The sequence below is a fragment of the Acipenser ruthenus genome, chromosome 30 (genome assembly GCF_902713425.1).
Source record: "Acipenser ruthenus chromosome 30, fAciRut3.2 maternal haplotype, whole genome shotgun sequence".
NCBI classification, from domain to species: Eukaryota; Metazoa; Chordata; class Actinopteri; order Acipenseriformes; family Acipenseridae; genus Acipenser; species Acipenser ruthenus.
The window spans coordinates 9,164,339-9,187,618 of NC_081218.1; the positions used below are offsets into that span (position 1 = coordinate 9,164,339).

The 23,280-nt window shown below is 44.3% G+C and overlaps 1 protein-coding gene across 4 annotated transcripts in view; it reads left to right on the forward strand.

The window, feature by feature from the left end:
- LOC117435116 (kinesin-like protein KIF21B) overlaps positions 1 to 23,280 on the forward strand; it is a 63,568-nt gene that overhangs the window by 8,727 nt on the left and 31,561 nt on the right. For all 4 annotated transcript variants that reach the window (XM_059004706.1, XM_059004708.1, XM_059004707.1 and 1 more), the window contains exons 2-10: positions 16,650 to 16,872; positions 17,200 to 17,382; positions 19,737 to 19,886; positions 20,352 to 20,486; positions 20,790 to 20,963; positions 21,134 to 21,249; positions 21,624 to 21,819; positions 22,454 to 22,643; positions 23,130 to 23,193. In XM_059004706.1, the coding sequence (XP_058860689.1) occupies positions 16,650 to 16,872; positions 17,200 to 17,382; positions 19,737 to 19,886; positions 20,352 to 20,486; positions 20,790 to 20,963; positions 21,134 to 21,249; positions 21,624 to 21,819; positions 22,454 to 22,643; positions 23,130 to 23,193 (1,431 nt within the window). The remainder of the gene's footprint in view (positions 1 to 16,649; positions 16,873 to 17,199; positions 17,383 to 19,736; positions 19,887 to 20,351; positions 20,487 to 20,789; positions 20,964 to 21,133; positions 21,250 to 21,623; positions 21,820 to 22,453; positions 22,644 to 23,129; positions 23,194 to 23,280) is intronic.

The following is a 23,280-nucleotide window of genomic DNA, read 5'->3' on the forward strand; positions in this document are numbered from 1 at the left end:
TTTTAACATGCATTTCTTTTATAACAGAAGCCTATTCACTTTTTTTTCTGGCGCTGAAGTGAGATAAGAGAGTCTGAATAAACAGCCCCGGCTATTGAAACCGGACAATGTAATAGCCTTGCTTTTCATTCCCAGCCCATGAATCCATTGCACTGGAGTGGGTGTTAATGTGACAGGGATAGCGTCCTGCTTGATAGCATTTCAATCAGCAAAACAACTAGAATAGTGTTTGCCTAACAAGGCAAATCACACCATCACACGCTAGCAGACGATTATGCACGTAAACCTTATTAATAATAACCAACTGTTACGAAACTATATACCAATTTTCAGATCAATCTATTTTATAGCACGTAAATGACATTGTAGTTCTCTATTAATGTGACATATATTGTAGAAAGGTTAAGGGGTGTATTTTAATGATCTGTTCATGACAGATCTGAATAATGCAGCCCTGATATCAGTACATGTGTACTCAGCATTACTGTCACCAGGCTGGGGTTTCACAGCCTCACCTTGTCGCTGGACAGAAACCCTGAGGGACCGCCCGGCTGGCAGCTGGGTTTCAGGATGAGAAGAGAGAGCGAGCTGTTCATTTACTTAACTTCCAGCTTGAAGAGATGCTTTCTGATGCTTCAGGACTCGCACGGCAGGTGCACATCTCAGCAGCTCTTCACGTTGCTTATACAAAGACTGAGGAAGTTGTATTTTTCCGGATGGCATTCGGGAGGTGTTAGAAGTGAACTGCAGGGTTATGTTGCAGGGTAAAGAGATCGTCCCTCCAGATTACATGCTGGAAATGGCTTTCTGTGCTACACTGAGCCTGCAGCAAGACCACACCGGGTCCTGATTTCAGAAGATTCAGATAAAACGAGGAAAAGCAATAGATCATGTATGAATATCTACCAGTGCTTACATCAAACAAGCAGCTGCAGAAACTTTCTCCATGTGCACATTTCATGCAATCAAATCAGGTTAACTGGTTAAATCATTGCTTGTAATTCACATTTAAAGTAATTCATTATATACAGCTAATGTTTTATTTTTAATTTTTTTTATATAATTCACCCCACGCATGTCTTTGTTTTTAAATGATGTACTAGTTAATTTGCATATGCAAATTCTGTGGTTTGCATGTTTCTTTTTCCTTGTCCTGTTTCTGTTCAGAAGCTCACTGAGGGTTCTTGATTATGTGCAGTTGCCCATCTTTCTGGCAAAGCATTTTGCTTTCTGGGTCTCACCTGCAGTACCAGTCAGTGAATCGGGATTCTGGTTAACCCTGGCAGACGCTGGGTTAGTGAATCCACCACTTCATGACTTGAATGGTGTTTTAACACCTTCTGTTTTACATCCGGAAACCGGCACCGTTGCTTGAGCTTTATAGGAGTCTTAATTAGACTGAGTGGGAACGTATCCCCTCCTTTTCCTGGGGCCCTCATCCCAGGAGACAATTTTATTATCATAACACGAATAAGGAACAAATCCTTTAACCCAATCTGGAGTTCAGTTTCTGAGAAATGGTTGCACTAATTGGCAACGTTAATTTAATCATACTTAATATCTGTCTTTTTGTGATTCATAAAAAAACCTAGTAACTATGATACAGTGCCTGTAGCACACCTGTACACATGAATCTGAATAACGTGAAGCATTTACAGCATTTATGAATTGAACTGGTTTTCTTTATGCCCCAGGGCTTTGCAATGAAAGAGCACAAGAATGCTTTTGATAATTGATTGAAGAATATGAAGACGTGGGGAGGAATGCATGTGTACGCCTTGCCTCAAGCGATCTCTGTTGTCACGCACATCAGCGCTGAGGGCTTAAAGTTAATTGCCTTTGTTCCCACTTGCTTAATCCAGCGCTGGGCAAGAGTGTCATCTGGTCAGAATGATGGGTTAAAACATGATACAGAATTACAGAAAATGATTAATGAAAATCAGGGGAATGTTTAGGAAAAGAATTGCAATTGAATCGAATGACTAGAACCATCTCATAAGTGTTTCTACTGGTCTTGAGTAAAGAAAAAGGCTAAGTGGCAGAACTATGGAGAGCTCATAATAAAGAGGAGGGATACGGGTTGATTTCAGGCAGTTTAAAATTGTGATTTTTTTTTTTTTTTGGTTGGTTTCCCAACGGCATCGGGAAGCTTGCTAAGAGATTGCAGTGACTGTTTAAATGTGTGTTGCCTGTCATCCTGCATCTGGATTATACTGTGTCTGGTGTTTCTGCTGCAGTCTGAACCCAGTGCCCCCTCCTCTTTATTCTGAGCTGTCCATAGTCCTGCCAGTCAAGTTCCCGTCTTGAGCTCTGCACACACAGGCCTGACTGACAGTTCTCCACTGAAACACAACAAAGGCAGCTCTCCGCTCTCCACAACAAAGCATGCGTCCTAATCTCCATAGCACCGTTACACCCACCGCACCAGGGCTCAGTTTTGCATTTCCAGTGCCTCTCCTCCCTGCTTTGGAGACTCGTCAATGCCAGTTGGTGTCCTGAAGGGCTGTCATTTAGAAATGATTTCCTCACATTGGTCTGGGCAGCATTTAGATTATATCGGGGCATGAAAAGAAAGGTGGGAGCTGTTTTATTCATGTGTCCCCACTACCTGTTCCCCTATTACTGCAGGATGAGTGCTTTCTCTCTCTCTCTCTCCCTCTCTCCCTCTCTCTCTCTCTCTCCCCCTCTCTCCCTCCCTTTCTCTCTCTCTCTCTCTCTCTCCCTCTCCCTCTCCCTCTCTCTCTCTCTCTCTCTCTCTCCCCCTCTCTCCCTCCCTCTCTCTCCCTCTCTCTCTCTCTCCCTCCCTCTCTCTCTCTCTCTCTGCTTCAGACACCAAGCCTGTGTGTAACAGCGGGAACGCCACGGCACAGAGCCCTGAACATCACTCCAGGGACCCGGAGCACACACACTGCGTTTCCATTGTCACTGTCCAGCATTACTGGGCTCAGATCTGTGCTCAATACAATTGCCTTGTGAGCTTCACTTGTTTTAAAAAAGATTTTGTTTTTTATTATTATCATATTGTTAATCAAGGTTATAATAGAGACAGTGATTATATATTGATTTGAAGAGTTGAAACTGCTTATTTGATTCATTTTGTATACAATTCATCTGATATGGAAACGATCTATTTACACCTGAGACTTTTGGGGTCAGATACAGCGTACTCAATTTCGTCCACTTCAGGTATCTGACTGGTGGATTAGGCAGGTTTAGTCCACATGATTGGACTAAAGTTAGTACACCTGATAATCCTGATTGCAGCGTACCAGAAGTTAATCATCACTGGTGGGTCATCGGCTAAATCAGACTAAACAAAATCCTGCTTGCAACGTACCAAATCAGATTCATGATCATCAAGTGGATTAACTTTGTACTGTGAAGGAGAGGACTAACCTCGTCCTAAGCATTTACTGCTCAACATTTTTTGCAGAGACGGCTGCATTTTCCCTCTAAAATGACAAGTACGTCTGAAAACTTTGTTCTGTACATTTGTTGTGTCCGTCACGTTCAGACAGTCCGATCTATGCAGCCGTGCCGGCAGCTTAAAGGCAAGTACAGTCAGAGCCACCAGTTTGAAATGTGCACGAAAAAGACATTTTTACTTAAATATGTTTGATGTAATAAAAATGCATTTGGTTTTGTACAGGGATCCCTTTATATATTATATATTTATCTGACCCAGAATTCCACATATCGCATTAGGAAAGAAGGGTTTATGCAGCTATAATTTTAGGAATGAGATAAAAATTAAAAAACTATATGAACATAATTTAGATATTTTATTTAACATCATGTAGTCAAAGACATTACAAAATGATACTGCAGAAGTATACCGGCAGCCTATAACAGTAGCACAGTGTTTCATGTTAGATTTCGAAATGTCACATTTTTCAATTTTCGGTGTGTAATTTAATATATTAACATAACATTATTTAACAGGTTTAATTCGACTTTATGAAGCAAAATGTATTCGTTCTACAGGGGGGTGCAAAGCTTTTGGCCACAGCTGTAGGTTAGTCTCCATCATCGGTCTAACTTTTTCCACTTGTTCCAATCAGTTAATCCAATTCCCGGGATCATCTGCTTGGTGCTCTGCAATCAGGATTAAGTTAGTACAGATTCGCAGGGTTTTCTAGTCCGCATTTCACTCCACTTGATGTGACTGAATCACTGGTGCGCTGAAGTTAACCCTTGGGGTCTTGAAAGCTAGTGTTTGTAATGTGTATGGAACAATTCATTTAGTAAACCGCATAAACTCTTCTTGTTATCTCATTTAAAAGAGTGATAACAGAAATCATTGTTTGGGATTAACCTGCTGTTAACAAGTAGGCTGTTGCTGGTACTGATAGGAAGCAGCTTGCAGAGGGAGGGGGAGAGTACAGGCATCGCATCAGCATGCCATTCTCACTCTCCTGTAGAAGCTAACTTTAATGTTTCCACACACAGTTTTCATCAGTGGTCTCTCAACGACTGGCACTAAAATAACAGCCAGGGACAGAAGGTTCCTGGTTCTGGCCTCCTGTGTTTGCTGCTGAGTGCTGGAAGACTGGCGTGTTTAATTCCTTGCAGACGCTGCAACTCCATTTAACAATGCATTGAACCCTAAAGCCCTTTGCAATACACTCAGTGCAGTTAACAAAACAGAGTCCTGGTGAAAGTGACATTGGTGTCATTGCTGAAGTGTTTGTTTGTGGATGGCAGTTCCAGATGGGTTACCTCGAGCTGGTCCAGGCAATCAACATGCATCAGCCAGTAGCACCTAAATACAGTATAAATGGGTTATCCAGTAGCAGCTGTGCAGTATGATTAAGCACAGTAGTCCTCTCAGTACATGGCAGTATCTTTGCTATGCTGACCATGCAGCATTATAACTGGTTCAGCAGTATGAAGAGGGAGAGCCCTGCATTATCTACATCACTTTGAAGAGGCAGTGACTTCCTGGTTTATTACGTACCGGTCAGTTTGCCACAATCCGATACGGTGCTTGATTGATGCACTGTGTAATCTGGTGGAGAGTGGATTGAAGGAAGCAGCTCTGCTCCATTCCTTAAGCCTGCTGCAGAGCTGGAGTCTGGCAGATTGAGTAACAGGCTAATCCTTTTACAACCAGTCTGACCTTGACTCGCTGCCTAATGGTTCTCAATTGTCAGATTCCTGTGATTGCTGTTGAATTCACTGGAGATGATAAGGTTAATCAGGAGCTAATGCAGACTTGCGATCCTGTCTTTTTATATTCTGAGAGCAGGGCTGCAGGATCAATGAGACAGAAGGTCTCTGGCCAGCATAAGAAAGGCAAAATGTGTTCCTTGCTGATTGATCCGGTGTATGAAACAATCCAGGCTGGGTAAACGGTCGGGATGTTGCGATACATGCCCTTGAAGAGCATCTCCTTTTGTCTAGTACATTTTAAACTTCAGATATGCTAGGTAGACTTTCAAAGCTCTTTACTTCAGATCGTCGATATTGTCACAATAATGTGATAGGCAGCTTAGGGCACGTGCTGTAACATACTTTGCCTTAGTGCTATTAATCTTACTTGTAATGAATGTCTTGCACAAGGGGGAGGGGAGGGGTGCCAGTGCCAGTGCCAGTGCCAGTGCTTTTGAGTTAGATTTTTCCAGTGAACAAAATGAACAAAACAGTTCAGCCTGTGTCGGCCTCCAACGCGATTGCCTTAAGTCTATGTCTAAAAGGTTTCGCCACTTCAAACTAATAAACGCGTGAACCGTTTTTTGATTTATTTGGCTGTGAAGTCATGGAGTCCCGACAGTAGAGCAATAACTAGGAGATCAGAAACATTACGCCTGGAGGAAACAAAACAAAAACCTCGTGCTGCATGCAGCATGCTGCTGTGTTTGCTGGAATGGGTTCCTATGAAATCCCTTTTTTCTGAAAAGGAGGAAGCCCTATCTAGTCTGAACTCGGTGAAGCAGCAAAGACAGATTTATCAGAAGGCCCATAAACCTCGCAGTTCCTGTGTTTATAGAATCTGTGAGGCAAAGGAAAAGATAAGGAAATGGTCAAAGGGTCTGGCTCTGTTTACATCTCACTCGAAAGAAACGGAAAAAAGAAAGCTTTATGTTGGATCCCTTCGAGCCTCGTACCAGTTCACTGTGTTTTTTTAACCCATTTGTAGCATGCAGCAGTATTTTACAAATCTCCTGGAAAGTTTAGGTGAAATTTTAGCTACAAAATGAGCATTTACATTGCAGCATCTTTGTGTAGCTAGTTCAGTCTTTTGAAATTAGTTTACATTTTCTGTTAAGCCAAAAAAACAAGTTTAACTTTTGTTATCAATTAGTACTGCATGCAGTGATGGGTTTCATGAAACTACTGTAGGATGAAATGTTTTAGGAAGATAAATTGGTATTAATTACATGTTATTTCTGATCTATAAAACTGAGAAAGCTCAGCATCTAAATATATATATATATATATATATATATATATATATATATATATATATATATATATATATATATATACACAGACGTGCTCAAATTTGTTGGTACCCTTACAGCTCATTGAAATAATGCTTCACTCCTCCTGAAAAGTGATGAAATTAAAAGCTATTTTATCATGTATACTTGCATGCCTTTGGTATGTCATAGAATAAAGCAAAGAAGCTGTGAAAAGAGATGAATTATTGCTTATTCTACAAAGATATTCTAAAATGGCCTGGACACATTTGTTGGTACCCCTTAGAAAAGATAATAAATAATTGGATTATAGAGATATTTCAAACTAATTAGTTTCCTTAATTAGTATCACACATGTCTCCAATCTTGTAATCAGTCATTCAGCCTATTTAAATGGAGAAAAGTAGTCACTGTGCTGTTTGGTACCATTGTGTGCACCACACTGAACATGGACCAGAGAAAGCAAAGGAGAGAGTTGTCTAAGGAGATCAGAAAGAAAATAGACAAGCATGGTAAAGGTAAAGGCTACAAGACCATCTCCAAGCAGCTTGATGTTCATGTGACAACAGTTGCAAATATTATTAAGAAGTTTAAGGTCCATGGAACTGTAGCCAACCTCCCTGGGCGCGGCCGCAAGAGGAAAATCGACCCCAGAGTGAACAGAAGGATAGTGCGAATGGTAGAAAAAGAACCAAGTATAACTGCCAAAGAGATACAAGCTGAACTCCAAGGTGAAGGTACGTCAGTTTCTGATCGCACCATCCGTCGCTTTTTGAGCGAAAGTGGGCTCCATGGAAGAAGACCCAGGAGGACTCCACTTTTGAAAGAAAAACATAAAAAAGCCAGACTGGAATTTGCTAAAATGCATATTGACAAGCCACAATCCTTCTGGGAGAATGTCCTTTGGACAGATGAGTCAAAACTGGAGCTTTTTGGCAAGTCACATCAGCTCTATGTTCACAGACGAAAAAATGAAGCTTTCAAAGAAAAGAACACCATACCTACAGTGAAACATGGAGGAGGCTCGGTTATGTTTTGGGGCTGCTTTGCTGCGCCTGGCACAGGGTGCCTTGAATCTGTGCAGGGCACAATGAAATCTCAAGACTATCAAGGCATTCTGGAGCGAAACGTACTGCCCAGTGTCAGAAAGCTCTGTCTCAGTCGCAGGTCATGGGTCCTCCAACAGGATAATGACCCAAAACAAACAGCTAAAAGCACCCAAGAATGGATAAGAACAAAACATTGGACTATTCTGAAGTGGCCTTCTATGAGTCCTGATCTGAATCCTATCGAACATCTATGGAAAGAGCTGAAACTTGCAGTCTGGAGAAGGCACCCATCAAACCTGAGACAGCTGGAGCAGTTTGCTCAGGAAGAGTGGGCCAAACTACCTGTTAACAGGTGCAGAAGTCTCATTGAGAGCTACAGAAAACGTTTGATTGCAGTGATTGCCTCTAAAGGTTGTGCAACAAAATATTAGGTTAGCGGTCCCATCATTTTTGTCCATGCCATTTTCATTTGTTTTCTTATTTACAATATTATGTTGAATAAAAAATCAAAAGCAAAGTCTGATTTCTATTAAATATGGAATAAACAATGGCGGATGCCAATTACTTTTGTCAGTTTCAAGTTATTTCAGAGAAAATTGTGCATTCTTCGTATTTTGTGGAGGGGTACCAACAAATTTGAGCACGTCTGTGTATATATATATTGTAAACGAACTCACCCACTCGGGTTCGTTGCCCCTTTAAAAGTACGACCCAACACACGAGAAATGGAGTTTTAAAGCGCTGACGCGCTAATTTTTAATAAAACCAAAAATAAACAAAACACAAACAAACACCTAACTCCCACTGGAGCGCTAACTAAACAGGATTTTCCCTTACTACCTTGCAGGACGGCTAAGCTGTTTACCTGCCACCAAACACAAACGCTAACACAGCACTTACTTCTTCCCACTGCTCGGAAGCAGAACACCTCTCTTCTGCTTCCTTCTACTCAGCAGCCCCGTGCAGACAAGCTGCACGTCTTAAATACTCTGCACCTGGTTTTAATTTACAATTTTACCCAGGTGTGGGTGATAATTAATCAATAAACAAATTAACAGAACAATAAGACAATTAAGAAATCAAATGAAACAATAAAGCAACACAAATCAAAACTGTGCATTACCCTCTCACAACCCTCTATCTCACAATATATATATATATATATATATATATATATATATATATAAACAATATATTTTATAATGATTTTATGAATGCTAGTTCACAAAACGTGTGGTATCCCGCTTGCAGCTTGTTCAGAATACCGCCGCTAGAATTCTGACTAAAACCAGAAAAAGTGAACATATTACCTGTTTTGACCTCTTTACACTGGCTCCCTGTGCAGTACAGAATTGATTTTATGACTTTGCTGTTAACTTACAAGGCCCTGATTGGATTAGCACCTAGTTTGCAGGAGTTACTGACCCCGTATCTTCCAAACCGCACTCTGAGATTACAGGATGGGGGCTGCTGGTTATTCCTAGGGTCAATAAAAGCAACACCTACTTTTTAAAAATTGTTTTCTTATCTGTGTTGTAATGTAACTTTAAAGTTGCTGCTTTTGTATTAGCCTATGTGTATACTGTTATTTAAATCTGTTATTTAAATGATCTGAATATGGCAGTTAAGAACATAAGAACATAAGAAAGTTCACAAACTATTGATCCCAGAATCTCATCAAGCAGCTTCTTGAAGAATCCCAGGGTGACATGCTAGGTGTGCAATCAGAGCTTCTAGCTGTGCAATCAGAGCTGCTAGCCCTGCAATCAGAGCTGCTGGCTGTGCAATCAGAGCTACTAGCCCTGCAATCAGAGCTGCTGGCTGTGCAATCAGAGCTGCTGGCTGTGCAATCAGAGCTGCTAGCTGTGCAGTCAGAGCTGCTGGCCGTGCAATCAGAGCTGCTGGCAGTGCAATCAGAGCTGCTAGCTGTGCAATCAGAGCTGCTGGCTGTGCAATCAGAGCTGCTGGCTGTGCAATCAGAGCTTCTAGCTGTGCAATCAGAGCTGCTAGCCCTGCAATCAGAGCTGCTGGCTGTGCAATCAGAGCTACTAGCCCTGCAATCAGAGCTGCTGGCGTGCAGTCAGAGCTGCTGGCTGTGCAATCAGAGCTGCTAGCTGTGCAATCAGAGCTGCTAGCTGTGCAGTCAGAGCTGCTGGCTGTGCAATCAGAGCTGCTGGCTGTGCAATCAGAGCTGCTGGCTGTGCAATCAGAGCTGCTGGCCGTGCAATCAGAGCTGCTGGCCGTGCAATCAGAGCTGCTGGCTGTGCAATCAGAGCTGCTGGCTGTGCAATCAGAGCTGCTGGCTATGCAATCAGAGCTGCTAGCTGTGCAGTCAGAGCTGCTGGCTGTGCAATCAGAGCTGCTGGCTGTGCAATCAGAGCTGCTAGCCCTGCAATCAGAGCTGCTGGCTGTGCAGTCAGAGCTGCTAGCTGTGCAGTCAGAGCTGCTGGCCGTGCAATCAGAGCTGCTGGCAGTACAATCAGAGCTGCTAGCTGTGCAATCAGAGCTGCTAGCTGTGCAATCAGAGCTGCTGGCTGTGCAATCAGAGCTGCTAGCTGTGCAGTCAGAGCTGCTGGCTGTGCAATCAGAGCTGCTAGCCCTGCAATCAGAGCTGCTGGCTGTGCAGTCAGAGCTGCTGGCTGTGCAATCAGAGCTGCTGGCTGTGCAGTCAGAGCTGCTGGCTGTGCAATCAGAGCTGCTGGCTGTTCAATCAGAGCTGATAGCCATGCAATCAGAGCTCCTAGCTGTGCAAGCAGGGTTTGTTTCTGTTGCTGTTGATTCCTTGACTGATTCTTTCCACAGAAGGTAAAATGACCCTCTTGATGTCAAAAGCTTCGCTGCAGTGTTGGTTCTGTTAATCCAGCGTGGCTAAGATTTACTTAAATAACCCAGGTTTATGCAAAGCTGAAGTAATTTAGAGACAGCAGGTGGCACAGTATGCAAATTCGCACATTGCGATAGTTCTGCTGTGAAAGAGGCTGTTGGGGAAGGGGAAGAAAGGGTCTGTAAGTCTTGTTTATCAGGACCTGTATGTAAAATATGTAGGAAACAATTGTTGTGATTAAATCGAGTCACTTGAATAAGTATAGATTCGTGCAATACAAGTAATCTGTGGGAGGTCTACTGCTATTGGGTCCTGTCAATACCTTTTGTTAGCTCTCCACTGCTTAACCAATCATGTTGTTTTAATGTGTATTTGGGGCTCATAGGTTTTTGGGTTACAATGAACTGATTACTGATTAGAAAAGCAGTGATCCTCTAAGTCTTTTTGCTTATAGGGCTTGGTGTAAAAAACTAAAAAAACAATGTGACACAAACTGGACAGGATGTAGTGAAATTCAATCTGGCTTTAGAGAGCCAATAAAGTGTACAATGAAAAGAGACGTGTTTAATTAGCTGGATGTTAACAGCTTGGACTCCAGCAGCTGGGCAGTTTACTGGTACATTAAATTATGTTAATATGGGAGGCAGGCAGTGATAAAGGAGGCAGTGACTCCTGGGATCAGAGTCCAGCACAGTGTGAGACCCCTGAGCAAGACGTCTCGACTCCGGGGATCAGTCCAGCACTGTGTGAGACCCCTGAGCAAGATGTTTCGACTCCTGGGATCAGTCCAGCACTGTGTGAGACCACTGAGCAAGACGTCTCGACTCCTGGGATCAGTCCAGAACTGTGTGAGACCCCTGAGAAAGACGTCTCGACTCCTGGGATCAGTCCAGCACTGTGTGAGACCCCTCAGCAAGACGTCTCAGCTGTAAAACGGGTCTCAGCTGTGCCATTTGAAATAAAAATAAAGAACTATCTGATTTCACTCCTCAGCCGATTTGGTCATGAAGAATTGCTTGTGGCTGTTCAAGCAGAATGAGGTCAGCACTGGTACAGGAGGAAGTGCAGAGGGGTTGAGTGACTGATCTTTGAAGTTAGAAGATTGGAACTGTTTCGAAAGGTCAGATCCTTTCAAGGGCTGCACATAGCTATTTATGTGCTTGTGTTTGAGAGAATAACAAATGGCTTTGTTTTGGATCTTTACATTTCTGTGTGAAGTGTGAGATGCCTCTCTTTTTGCTCAGATTCCAGTTTCTACGGGGGTGTGAAGAATGCTCTTTGTGTGGAAAAACTTCCCCAGACAGATAAATAATTGGAATTAGAGGAGGAAATCCTGTTTCCTCCGCTAGCTTTTCCACACTCGAGGATTGATGTTGTTTTTCCCAGCTTCTGTGCTGGGCGGTGCCACTGGTAGTAGCCCAGTAAAGATTGAAAAGACTGGGTCGAGGGTGCAGACGGGTGCACTGCAGGGAACTCCTGGCCTGTGCTGGGCAGAGCCAGCTGAGCTGTATAAATCCATCAGGGGGTGGGCAGGACAGGGTGGCTGTTGTTTTTATTGTTTTACACTGAGGGGAGGAAAGCTGGTATGGTGGAAACCCAGTGTGTAAAAAACTAAAGGTAAAGCAGATTAGTGTTAATCTAGATCTGTGAACACCAGACATGTGTTTTTGGAGCAGTGGACAATCTATCAATCACTCAGTTACTCAATCCATCAAGAGTAATTGCTTCCAGACATCTTCAAGGGCAGCTAGAGCAGCAGAGCCTCCCAACTCTCCAGAATGTGCAACAGTAATTCATACTCAACCAGAGCAGGATTTCAGACTCTCATTGCATAGCAGTTTGAGCCATTCCAGGTTTAAGAGTTAACCTGTACCACAGATGTGTCGTGTGTCCAGTTGAGCTCATGCAAACTCATACTAATAGCTGGGATCTGTTGGCGTTAGCTGGGGTTTAGGGTGTGTGTGAATGGGTAACTCTTTCTAAACATAACATTGCAGCTTTTCTTGTTTCGTGCAATAGTGACTGTTACAGGAAGTGGTTAAATGGTCACGCTGGCTGTTCTCTAGTGATGAGGGTTTAAAAAGAGTGAACTTCCATGTGTTTGTTTAACTGCTGAATGCAGGAGCGATAAAGAGACACTCAAGATGTTTCAGTTTAGAGTGCCTGCATACAGATTTCAAACATTTTGAGAAACTATGGCACTTCAAACAAGCCAAAATCTAAGGGATTCGAGCACTGTTTACAGTTGCTGTCATAATAATATATAAATTTGTGAATTAGTCTGTGCTTTTTCTTGTTTGTTACTGTATATGAACATGTTGGGCATAGTTGTCTGGTGGTCTTTTATGGGTGCTATATTGCGTTCATGTCATTCTTTGGAATATGTATCTTGCTTTTGGTAACAGCATTCTGAAATGGAAGTCACACAGGCAGCATATGCTTCAAATATATTTCTCCTTTGTAGTGAAGAAGATGACAGTGTAGCAGAGGAGCATGGCTGAGTGTTGTACTGCTTGCACAGTGAGATTTAACTTCAGGGACCTATTCGAAAGGAGAAATGGCCTGTAAACAGATAAACACTACTGGAACACTGAGTCACTGACGCTTGCATTGAATATGCCTCCAGCAACGAGTAGCACTATGGCAGTAAAACAGTCGGACTTGAGTCACCTAGACTAACATTACGACCTTTTAAAAAGCATGAATGTGAAAGGCAAGAATAAATAAATCTGCATCTGAGTGCGTTTCCTTACTAGTTGATCTTCAGTGCAATGGTTCTGTAGTGGGACCGGGCCTGTGCAAGGGAAGCTGTAATGGTATGAGAATGTAGAATGTTATCACAGTGCACCATGGAATGGAATAGATAGTGGGGACCTCGTGCTACCCAATCAGTGCCACTGTGCTTTACTTGTTCTGAATCCCTTGTTCCCTTTGTGAATAACACTTTAATAATGACCACCATGTGATTGTAATTAGAAATCCTTTCCACTGTACTGCTGGAGGATTGGTTTGCATGTCGCCGTTGAGCAAACGGGGATACAAGATTGTGTTGTACAACCAGTACATTTCTACAGTGCAAGCAAGGCTGACGATGGACAATGTAGACTGTGGACTCTGTCTACTCCACTTGCAGAAAGGAATGGGAAGAGATGGACTCTTATGCAGTACCAATCTAATGGAGGTTGCAATGTAAGAAGCTGATTTTATTATCTCTGAGAACTGAGTCCTTGCAGTCTAATGAACTGAGTCCTTGGACCTCATCCCAGTTAGTTCTTCTGTCCAAACGTTGGCATGTAATTGCTCAGCCACACAATGAGGCATTGTATCTCAGAAGCACTGGGATGTTAGACGGGGGTTGGGGGGTGGGAGGGTTATTATATTTACATAAATGCGGATGTGTAGCCTGGGCTATTTTGGATTATTAGTTTGCATATTCGAGTGGCTGGTTTGGTTGCTATGGGAACATGTCTTTCTGACCTCCGAACCTAGCGTTTGAGTCTTGCCAAGAGGAGACAGAAGTGCATTGAGAGGCTCTCCAACACATCACCTGCAGTTAATGCTCTGTCATGCACACTCGCTGCTGGAGGCCAATGCTGTCAGATTTTCCGGTCTCTATTGAGATGTCCTCCTTTACTTTGCGTTTCGCACATAACCCGGCTTCCCTCGTGTGTCGATGTGATGAGTAAACTGACCTTTAGATGTTTCCACGTCTTAAACAGATTAGTGTGGCTTACAGTTTCTCCCCTTCTTTTGCATGTCACTTTTTGTTTCAATGCAAAGAAAGAGTCTGAAGTTCACGAGTTAATGAATGAATGCATGATTTCTGCTCTGCGCTTCCAGAGATGTATTTCTTTCACAGATCACTGACTTCCTGAAACTCGACCTGCAGCCCCTGTTACCTGCTTCTTTTGAATGTTCTCATTCACTGTAACAGGGAAGCATGGAGGTCTGTCCTTGTAGAATAAGAGAACGAGGCAGACGCTTCAGGCCAATGGGAGGATAGACAGGGCTATTGATGAAGAATGAGGGGTTAGACAAGGATTGACCGATCCTATCTGGGAGGGTCTGCCTATTTAACATGTAATGCAATGGCATGTGAGTGACTGTCTGTTTAACATGTAATGCAATGACATGTGTGTGACTGTCTGTTTAACATGTAATGCAATGGCATGTGAGTGACTGTCTGTTTAACATGTAATGCAATGGCATGTGAGTGACTGTCTGTTTAACATGTAATGCAATGGCATGTGAGTGACTGTCTGTTTAACATGTAATGCATGGCATGTGAGTGACTGTCTGTTTAACATGTAATGCAATGGCATGTGAGTGACTGTCTGTTTTTTGAGTTCCCCCTGGGATGAAGAACGAGCAGCATGTCCTGCATTAGGCTGGCGCTGGCTGTGCTGGACAGGGAGCAGTTTGTACTGTTTCTCCTTGATGAACAGTGATTCATGGATGGGCATTGTAAGAACTTGTTGGGCGTTAGCTGGGTACAGTACAGGGGCAGCAGATCACAATAGAAAAGTCCCTGGCTCAGTCATTTCCTGCTCCTGAAGGATCTTTACTGATCAAATCTGATGAATTTGACTGTGCTTGTGTCTGTGTAAAATAACCCTTCCTTACTCTGTACTGTATGTGCCTGCTGCCTTTCATGTCTTTCGTTGAACACAACCAGTAGGATACTGCATGAAGGTTAATCTGGGATTAAGATGAGACCCCCAAACTTGTATTACTCTTGTCCTGATACAGTTTCAAACCCGGGACTCCAGGGCTGAACGGATAGTAAATCAGCCACCAAGCCCCTCTATTTACATCACATTTTCACCAAAGTTGGCATGATCACTGCCTTGCATTGACATTGCCGTGAGTTTTTTTTTTGCTGTATTTGCATGCTTCCTTTTTTATTTGTATTCCCTCTTCCCCCTGAGTGGCTGTAAGAGATGTCCTTGCTTTTTGTTTTCTTGCTCACAGTCCTGTTCCAGCCAGACTGCAGCTTACGTCTAGTCAGCTAATCAATCTCACAGATAACCTGCTGGCTGTGCGTTATAATAGAGCCTCGGGGTGGTGCTCCCGGATATCACTGAGCGCCACTCGCATCGGAAAACGACGCTAATTATTTTAAAGATGCAGACTGTCTGGTCTTGTCTGCTCTCAAACAAAGTGGTGAGCTACAGTACGATCTGATCTGGACAAGTGAAAGATGACCTTGTTTGAAAATGATGATAGCCTTTGGAGGAGATGGGACCAATATATCTATCAATCAATCAATCAATCAATCTTTATTTTATATAGCGCCTTTCATAGAGGACCACCAAAGCGCTTTACAAAATGCAGTAACAACAAGGAAATCCATAATACTTTAAATATGGAGAAATGCATCATACATAGTAAAAAAAAAAGAAATGCATAATACATTGAATACAGTATAACGTGCATAATACATGATAGTAGCATAATACATGAAATAGTACATTAAATACAGTGGAAAGTGCATAATACATGATAGCAGCAGCAACACCAAGTACATCCGCATCCGAGAGGGAAAGGTAGGGACGGATTTTGGAGATGTTTTGAAGATGGTAGAAGGAAGATTTGACTGGTGGTTTTCATAGGATCTTACACACTAATTTCTGTTAAAATCTGTCCAAATATAAGTTGATCATATACATCAAATATGCTGTTTTTATCAGGTTTTTGCATTTGTTTGATTTCTGTTTGCTCTGCAGGACTTCTTGAAGACCAATGCTTTTCCATTAGCGTCTCATTAGTTGCCAACAGATGACAATATTGTAAAGAGCCCCATTATTAGATCAATAGTCCTGCTAGTAGCTCGTTGATGGGTTCGGTGGCATGCGTATCCTAGGAGCTCTGCAAAGTGCAGGAAGCCAGTAAAGCAACAGGGGATCCAGGGAGCAATAAACCCGGGATGGGCAAAACACAACTGCTACTTCTCTCAGACGCTTTCTTCTCAGCAGTTTTAATTAACGAAACTTCTCATAAAAGAAGACACGCACAACTGCATTTGATAGTCTAGTCAAGCCAAGAAACACCTGCATAAGCACAGGAGCGCCTGGTAGCAGTCCTAAAGCAGCTGGGCTCTGGTGTTTTGGGATGTCTGTGGGACTGTTGCTCTGGAGTAAAGCATATAGGCGTGTGGTCATCAGAGCTGTCCTGCATTGGCAGGTAGTGTTATTTTCATAACTGCTGTATTCCCCCTCAGTCTGCCTTTGTGTTACTGTATGTAATTTTAGGAGCAGCTTGTAAGCCCTGTGCATGGTTACCTGTCTGAATATTAATGAATGATATATGTCTGTGTGGGTGTGACCTAACCTGGAGCCCTGTTCTTCATCTCAGGATCCGGCCTCAGATGGCCAAGGAGAAGATCGAAGGATGTCACATCTGTACGCTGGTGACCCCAGGGGAGCCCCAGGTGCTGCTGGGAAAGGACAAGGCTTTCACCTACGACTTTGTGTTCGACCGGGACTCCCAGCAGCATGAGATCTACAGTGCCTGCGTGGAGAAGCTCATTGAGGGCTGCTTTGAAGGCTACAATGCCACTGTGTTCGCTTACGGGCAGGTGAGCTCTGAAACCTACACTTGCCTCTGCGGCAAACCAGACCTCAACAAAATTGTATTCAGCCATTACAATGCTGGTAGGGTTGAAATGATTACATTGAGAATAAGGATATACACTAAACTTACAGGAAGATCACACGCATCATTGTAGAGATCTATGTAAGCAGGTGATGCAAGCAAGGTCATGAAAAGTATCAATTTACAGTCAGCAGCCACCACTGACGTGATCACGACTGCGTTAAATAGGATTGCTGGTCCGTGGTGGTGTTTTCCTCTTGGCTGCTCCCAAGCTTGGCTTGTCCTGTCACTGTCGCCCCTCCCTCTGCAGACCGGGTCTGGTAAGACGTACACAATGGGGACGGGCTTCGACATGAACATCAGTGCGGAGGAGCAGGGCATCATCCCGCGGGCCATCAAGCACCTGTTCCAGGGGATCGAGCACCGCAAAGGGGAGGCGCAGGAGCGGGGGGAGCAGGCACCCGAGTTCAAAGTCAGCGCACAATTCTTAGAGGTAAGGCCGGGAAAGAGAGACAGTCCTGAGTGTGCAGGTTTTACTGATATTCTGTTTCCACTTTGCAAGCTAATGGGAAATATGGACGGATAGACAAAACCATTCTTAATGTAGCATTCTTCTTTCCTTTTAGTTAACCAGCTCTCTTTAAACGGTTACTGTGCTGCCCGGTGGAAGAGGGAGGGGGATAGAGACTTGTATTTGGAGAATTAGTCTGGGTCAATTCACATGTATCTTAATTTAGTATTCCTCAGCATCTTTTTCATTCCTTTTTTTTAGGCATGCATCTGATACAGCACTGTGTCATGTCCAAGTTCTGCCAGGACAATTATTTCTGAATATTATAGGCTTGGTGCTGTGTGATTGTACACTGTGTGCCCTTGTACAGCTTGTGTTTATGGTCTGTCTGCGTTGCCTTGGTTTCCTAGGGGAAGCAGGTGCCTGGCTGCAGTTTCTATTGTGTGAGAAGCTCTCAAGCAGACATGTCAGATAGATCAGTTCCTCTTCTTGCTGTCCACACTCAGGCTGGCTGGGATCATTGCAAAATGTGCTGCACTGCCAATGGGGAATGGTGGGCCTTAGCCCCCCGCAAAAACGAATTAGGGCTGTTACAGTTTTTTGGTGGGGAGGTAATTGTGTGATTAGGAGTCTGCCTGCACCAAACGCAGTTTGCAGCATTAAGTAGTAATTATGTTCTTGTGCTGCTTTGAAAGATAATTAGTTTAATGTTGAAAAGCTGGGTTGTGTATTCAGTAATTGTGTTTTTTTCTGCTAATCAGATATTGCTTTGCGTGGAAGAGCACTGTGTTGTTCTATCTACTTCATTTAGTTTGTTTTGAGGTGATGCAGGCTTTTGTGTAATAAGTTGTATGAGAGTGGTGACGCCTCAGTTAGAAATGTAGCTATATCCCTAAAGCTAATTCCCTAGAAAAAAAACAAAACACCCCCTGCTTGGGGATGTTTGCAGTTAGAATAAAAGCTGATCAGTCTCCTCTGGGTGTTGATGGCTCCCTTGGTGATTGTGAAGCTGATCAGTCTCCTCTGGATGTTGATGGCTCCCTTGGTGATTGTGAAGCTGATCAGTCTCCTCTGGGTGTTCATGTTGTTGGTGATTGTGATGCTGATCAGTCTCCTCTGGGTATTGATGGCTCCCTTGGTGATTGTGAAGCTGATCAGTCTCCTCTGGGTGTTGATGGCTGCCTTGGTGATTGTGAAGCTGATCAGTCTCCTCTGGGTGTTGATGGCTCCCTTGGTGATTGTGAAGCTGATCAGTCTCCTCTGGATGTTGATGGCTCCCTTGGTGATTGTGAAGCTGATCAGTCTCCTCTGGGTGTTCATGTTGTTGGTGATTGTGATGCTGATCAGTCTCCTCTGGGTATTGATGGCTCCCTTGGTGATTGTGAAGCTGATCAGTCTCCTCTGGGTGTTGATGGCTGCCTTGGTGATTGTGAAGCTGATCAGTCTCCTCTGGGTGTTGATGGCTCCCTTGGTGATTGTGAAGCTGATCAGTCTCCTCTGGATGTTGATGGCTCCCTTGGTGATTGTGAAGCTGATCAGTCTCCTCTGGGTGTTCATGTTGTTGGTGATTGTGATGCTGATCAGTCTCCTCTGGGTGTTCATGTTGTTGCTGATTGTAATGCTGATCAGTCTCCTCTGGGTGTTGATGGCTCCCTTGGTGATTGTGAAGCTGATCAGTCTCCTCTGGATGTTGATGGCTCCCTTGGTGATTGTGAAGCTGATCAGTCTCCTCTGGGTGTTCATGTTGTTGGTGATTGTGATGCTGATCAGTCTCCTCTGGGTGTTCATGTTGTTGCTGATTGTAATGCTGATCAGTCTCCTCTGGGTGTTGATGGCTCCCTTGGTGATTGTGAAGCTGATCAGTCTCCTCTGGGTATTGATGGCTGCCTTGGTGATTGTGAAGCTGATCAGTCTCCTCTGGGTGTTGATGGCTCCCTTGGTGATTGTGAAGCTGATCAGTCTCCTCTGGGTGTTGATGGCTCCCTTGGTGATTGTGATGCTGACCTGTCTCCTCTGGGTGTTGATGTTGTTGCTGATTGTGATGCTGATCAGTCTCCTCTTGGTGTTGATGGCTCCCTTGGTGATTGTGAAGCTTATCAGTCTCCTCTGGGTATTGATGGCTGCCTTGGTGATTGTGAAGCTGATCAGTCTCCTCTGGGTGTTGATGGCTCCCTTGGTGATTGTGATGCTGATCAGTCTCCTCTGGGTGTTCATGTTGTTGGTGATTGTGATGCTGATCAGTCTCCTCTGGGTGTTCATGTTGTTGGTGATTGTGATGCTGATCAGTCTCCTGTGGATATTCATGGACTCCCTTGTTGGTATTTGTGTGCCACCAGCTCTACAATGAGGAGATCCTGGACCTGTTTGACAGTGCGCGGGACCCAGACGCCCGTCACAGGAAGTCCAACATTAAAATCCATGAGGACAGCAGCGGAGGAATCTACACCAGCGGGGTGACGTCACGCCTGGTTCACTCCGAGGACGAGGTGAGTGTCTCTGTGAGAGCCACTTCAAGGGCCAAAGCTCAGGTCCCCAAGCACCGCGCTTCTGACAGGATCTCCAAGAAAAGTCTCATTGAACATGCACACTAATAGATAAGGAGGCAGATCCAAGACTTGCTCATTGTTTGAATGCAGAAACATATACATTCATTCATTGACAGATAACAGGATAGCGTACTTCAGTACCCTCTGTACATCCTTTGATGTGGCACTAGCACCCTCTGCTGTTCAGAAATAGCTATTTCTTTTGGGATTTTGGTACAAAATGTAGGCTTTTCCTCATTTTCTCCAGTCTTTAAATAACTTACTTATTATATATATACATATATATATATATATATATATATATATTGGAAAGGAGAAAAACTCCTGTTAATTTTACATAATTAGAATAAACCATAGAAATATAGTCTGTTAATGTTTGTCTTATTGTTTTGAACCTGCTTGCAGCTGATTCAGTGTCTGAAGCTGGGCGCTCTGTCCCGCACCACGGCCAGCACACAGATGAACGCTCAGAGCTCCCGCTCGCACGCCATCTTCACAATCCAGCTGTGCCAGATGAGAGTCTGCAAACGGCCGGGGCTGGTGAGTCAGGGAGGACTGAGCACACATTTTACACATACTCGCATTGTATAAAATGAACACATCATATACATTGCACATATTGTATACATCGTACACAGGCACACAGGCAGACACACAGGCATACGCAGACACACAGGCACACAGACACAGGCATACACTGGCGCTTACATTACCATTTAATTATATTAAATTCACAATGTATGATTCCCAAGGGTAAAGTATAGAGGCAACAACAGGTAATTGCAGTTATTTCTTTTCCCATTCCTATACATTGGGCTGAATGTATCATTCTTTTTGTATCAGGCCGATGGCGAGATGAATGGCGTTTCGAACGGCCCGCTCACCCAGCCTGTGAGTGAATACGAGACTCTCAGTGCAAAGTTTCACTTCGTGGACCTGGCGGGATCGGAGCGGTTAAAAAGAACCGGGGCCACAGGAGAGCGGGCCAAGGAGGGCATCTCCATCAACTGTGGGCTGGTAATTATGTGGTGGTGCCTGCAGTAGTACTATCAGTTTCAGAATGTGTTCAGAAAGGGACTGTGGAGGCAGCTGAGCTTCCCAAGACGATTGCTCACTGCGAGGGTTAGGGTGTTTGCATTTCAGCACTGCAGCTGCTGTCTCACTGAACTGCTTTGCTTGCCCTTCAGCTTGCCCTGGGGAATGTCATCAGTGCGCTGGGGGATCAGAGCAAGAAGAGCTGCCACGTGCCTTACAGGGACTCCAAACTGACGCGACTCCTGCAGGACTCGCTGGGCGGGAACAGGTACCGTGAAACAAAATCCGCTGCCTTTCCAGCTGCCACCGGACAGTCGCTGTAAAGCTTTCTATTGCATTGCTGTGTGCACGTCTGAATGCAGTACCTGCGATGAATGTGGGATCTTGTGTCTCAAGTGATTTAAAAACAAAGTAATTTGTAACAGGATCTGTGTATTTGATTTTGACACGTGTGAAAGTGGGTGTGCCTAAGATATCCCAGCACACAGTTTGTGCTCTATTATGTGTCTGTGTGTGTGCATGTGTGTGTGTACAGTATGTGGTGTGTGCATGTTTATGTGTGTGTACAGTATGTGGTGTGTGCCTATCTATGTGTGTGTACAGTATGCTCTTGCCAATGCTCTGACCTCCCCCTCCCTGCAGTCGGACAGTGATGATCGCGTGTGTGAGCCCGTCGGACCGGGACTTCATGGAGACCCTGAATGCGCTGAATTACGCCAACCGTGCGCGCAACATTAAGAACAAGGTGGTAGTGAACCAGGACAAGACGAGCCAGCAGATCAGTGCACTGCGGGCCGAGATCGCTCGACTGCAGATGGAGCTCATGGAGTACAAGGCGGTGAGTGGAGCTCCGCAGGGACACAGAGCTCACAGTGTGCCCTACCATCAGCAGGGTAGCACACGCCAGCACAGGGGACCCCAGAATAACTAGCAGCACACTGGTCACACACCCCCAGGTGCCTCTTTTACACAGCTCTGCCTGGGCTTGAGTGAGAGATCCCTGCCTTTTTCACACAGCTCTGCCTGGGCTCGAGTGAGAGATCCCTGCCTCTTGTACGCAGCTCTGCCTGGGCTCGATTGCTTGTTAATCATTCAATCGGGCCCAGGCACATTCTGCATGTGAACTGGAATCCTTCCCTGCCGACCTAAAACACCCGTGCAGAAATACATTCATACATTTAAATAATAATAACCCAACACAACACAAAATACACACAGGGGCAGGGTGTACCCTGCCACAGCCATATATAGCTCAAGAGCTATCTGCTGGACAGCCCTGCTCTAAACTATTGCAGAGAACCTTGGCATAGCAGTTTGATCCATTCCTGGTTTTACTATGAGCTTAATAAGACTCACCTGAGCTTGTTACCTATACACACTGTGGCTTATCAGGCTGATTTTAAAAGCTGGAATGGGAGGAGGTGCTCTGCAATAGGAGTCTTATTCCCATCGCTGCTGTCTTCCTTGCGCAGGGGAAGCGTGTGGTCGGGGAGGACGGCTCGGAGGGTTTCAGCGACCTGTTCCAGGAGAACGCAATGCTGCAGAAGGAGAGTGACACCCTGAGGATGAGGGTCAAGGCCATGCAGGAGACCATCGACGCACTCAACAACCGCATCACACAGCTGCTGTCCAATGAGATCTGTCAGGTCCTTGCCAAAGCCGGTGAGCTGCCTGCCAGCCTCAATGAACTGAGCTGCCTGCCAGCCTCATTGAACTGAGCTGCCTGCCAGCCTCACTGAACTGAGCTGCCTGCCAGCCTCACTGAACTGAGCTGCCTGCCAGCCTCACTGAACTGAGCTGCATGCCAGCCTCACTGAACCGAGCTGCATGCCAGCCTCACTGACCTGAGCTGCATGCCAGCCTCACTGAACTGAGCTGCCTGCCTGCCTTAATTAACTCTTAGCTAGTTTATAGGAAATGCTCTGTTTCATGGATGTGTAAGATAGGCTCTTGTTTAATTTAAAAATAAGTCTTGCTCTGCATTTGCTTTCATCATTGCATGTATCTATTTATATATGCAACAGTTAATTGAATCGGGTCCTTTTTATTAAGTTCTAAGTACTTTCTAAAGATGAACTCCCTTTTTTATTTTATTTTAAAAGGTTTTCTCTTTCTTGTTTAAAAAAAAAAAAAAAAAAAAAAAAACAGGCGATGGCAATGAAGAAATAGGTGCATTAATCCAGAACTACATCAGAGAAATCGAGGAGCTCAGGTAAACAACACTTCCATCTAAAGCACATTCGCAAGCATATTGCCTGTGAGATACTCATTGTGAAAGTGGTGCCGGGCGGGCATGTTT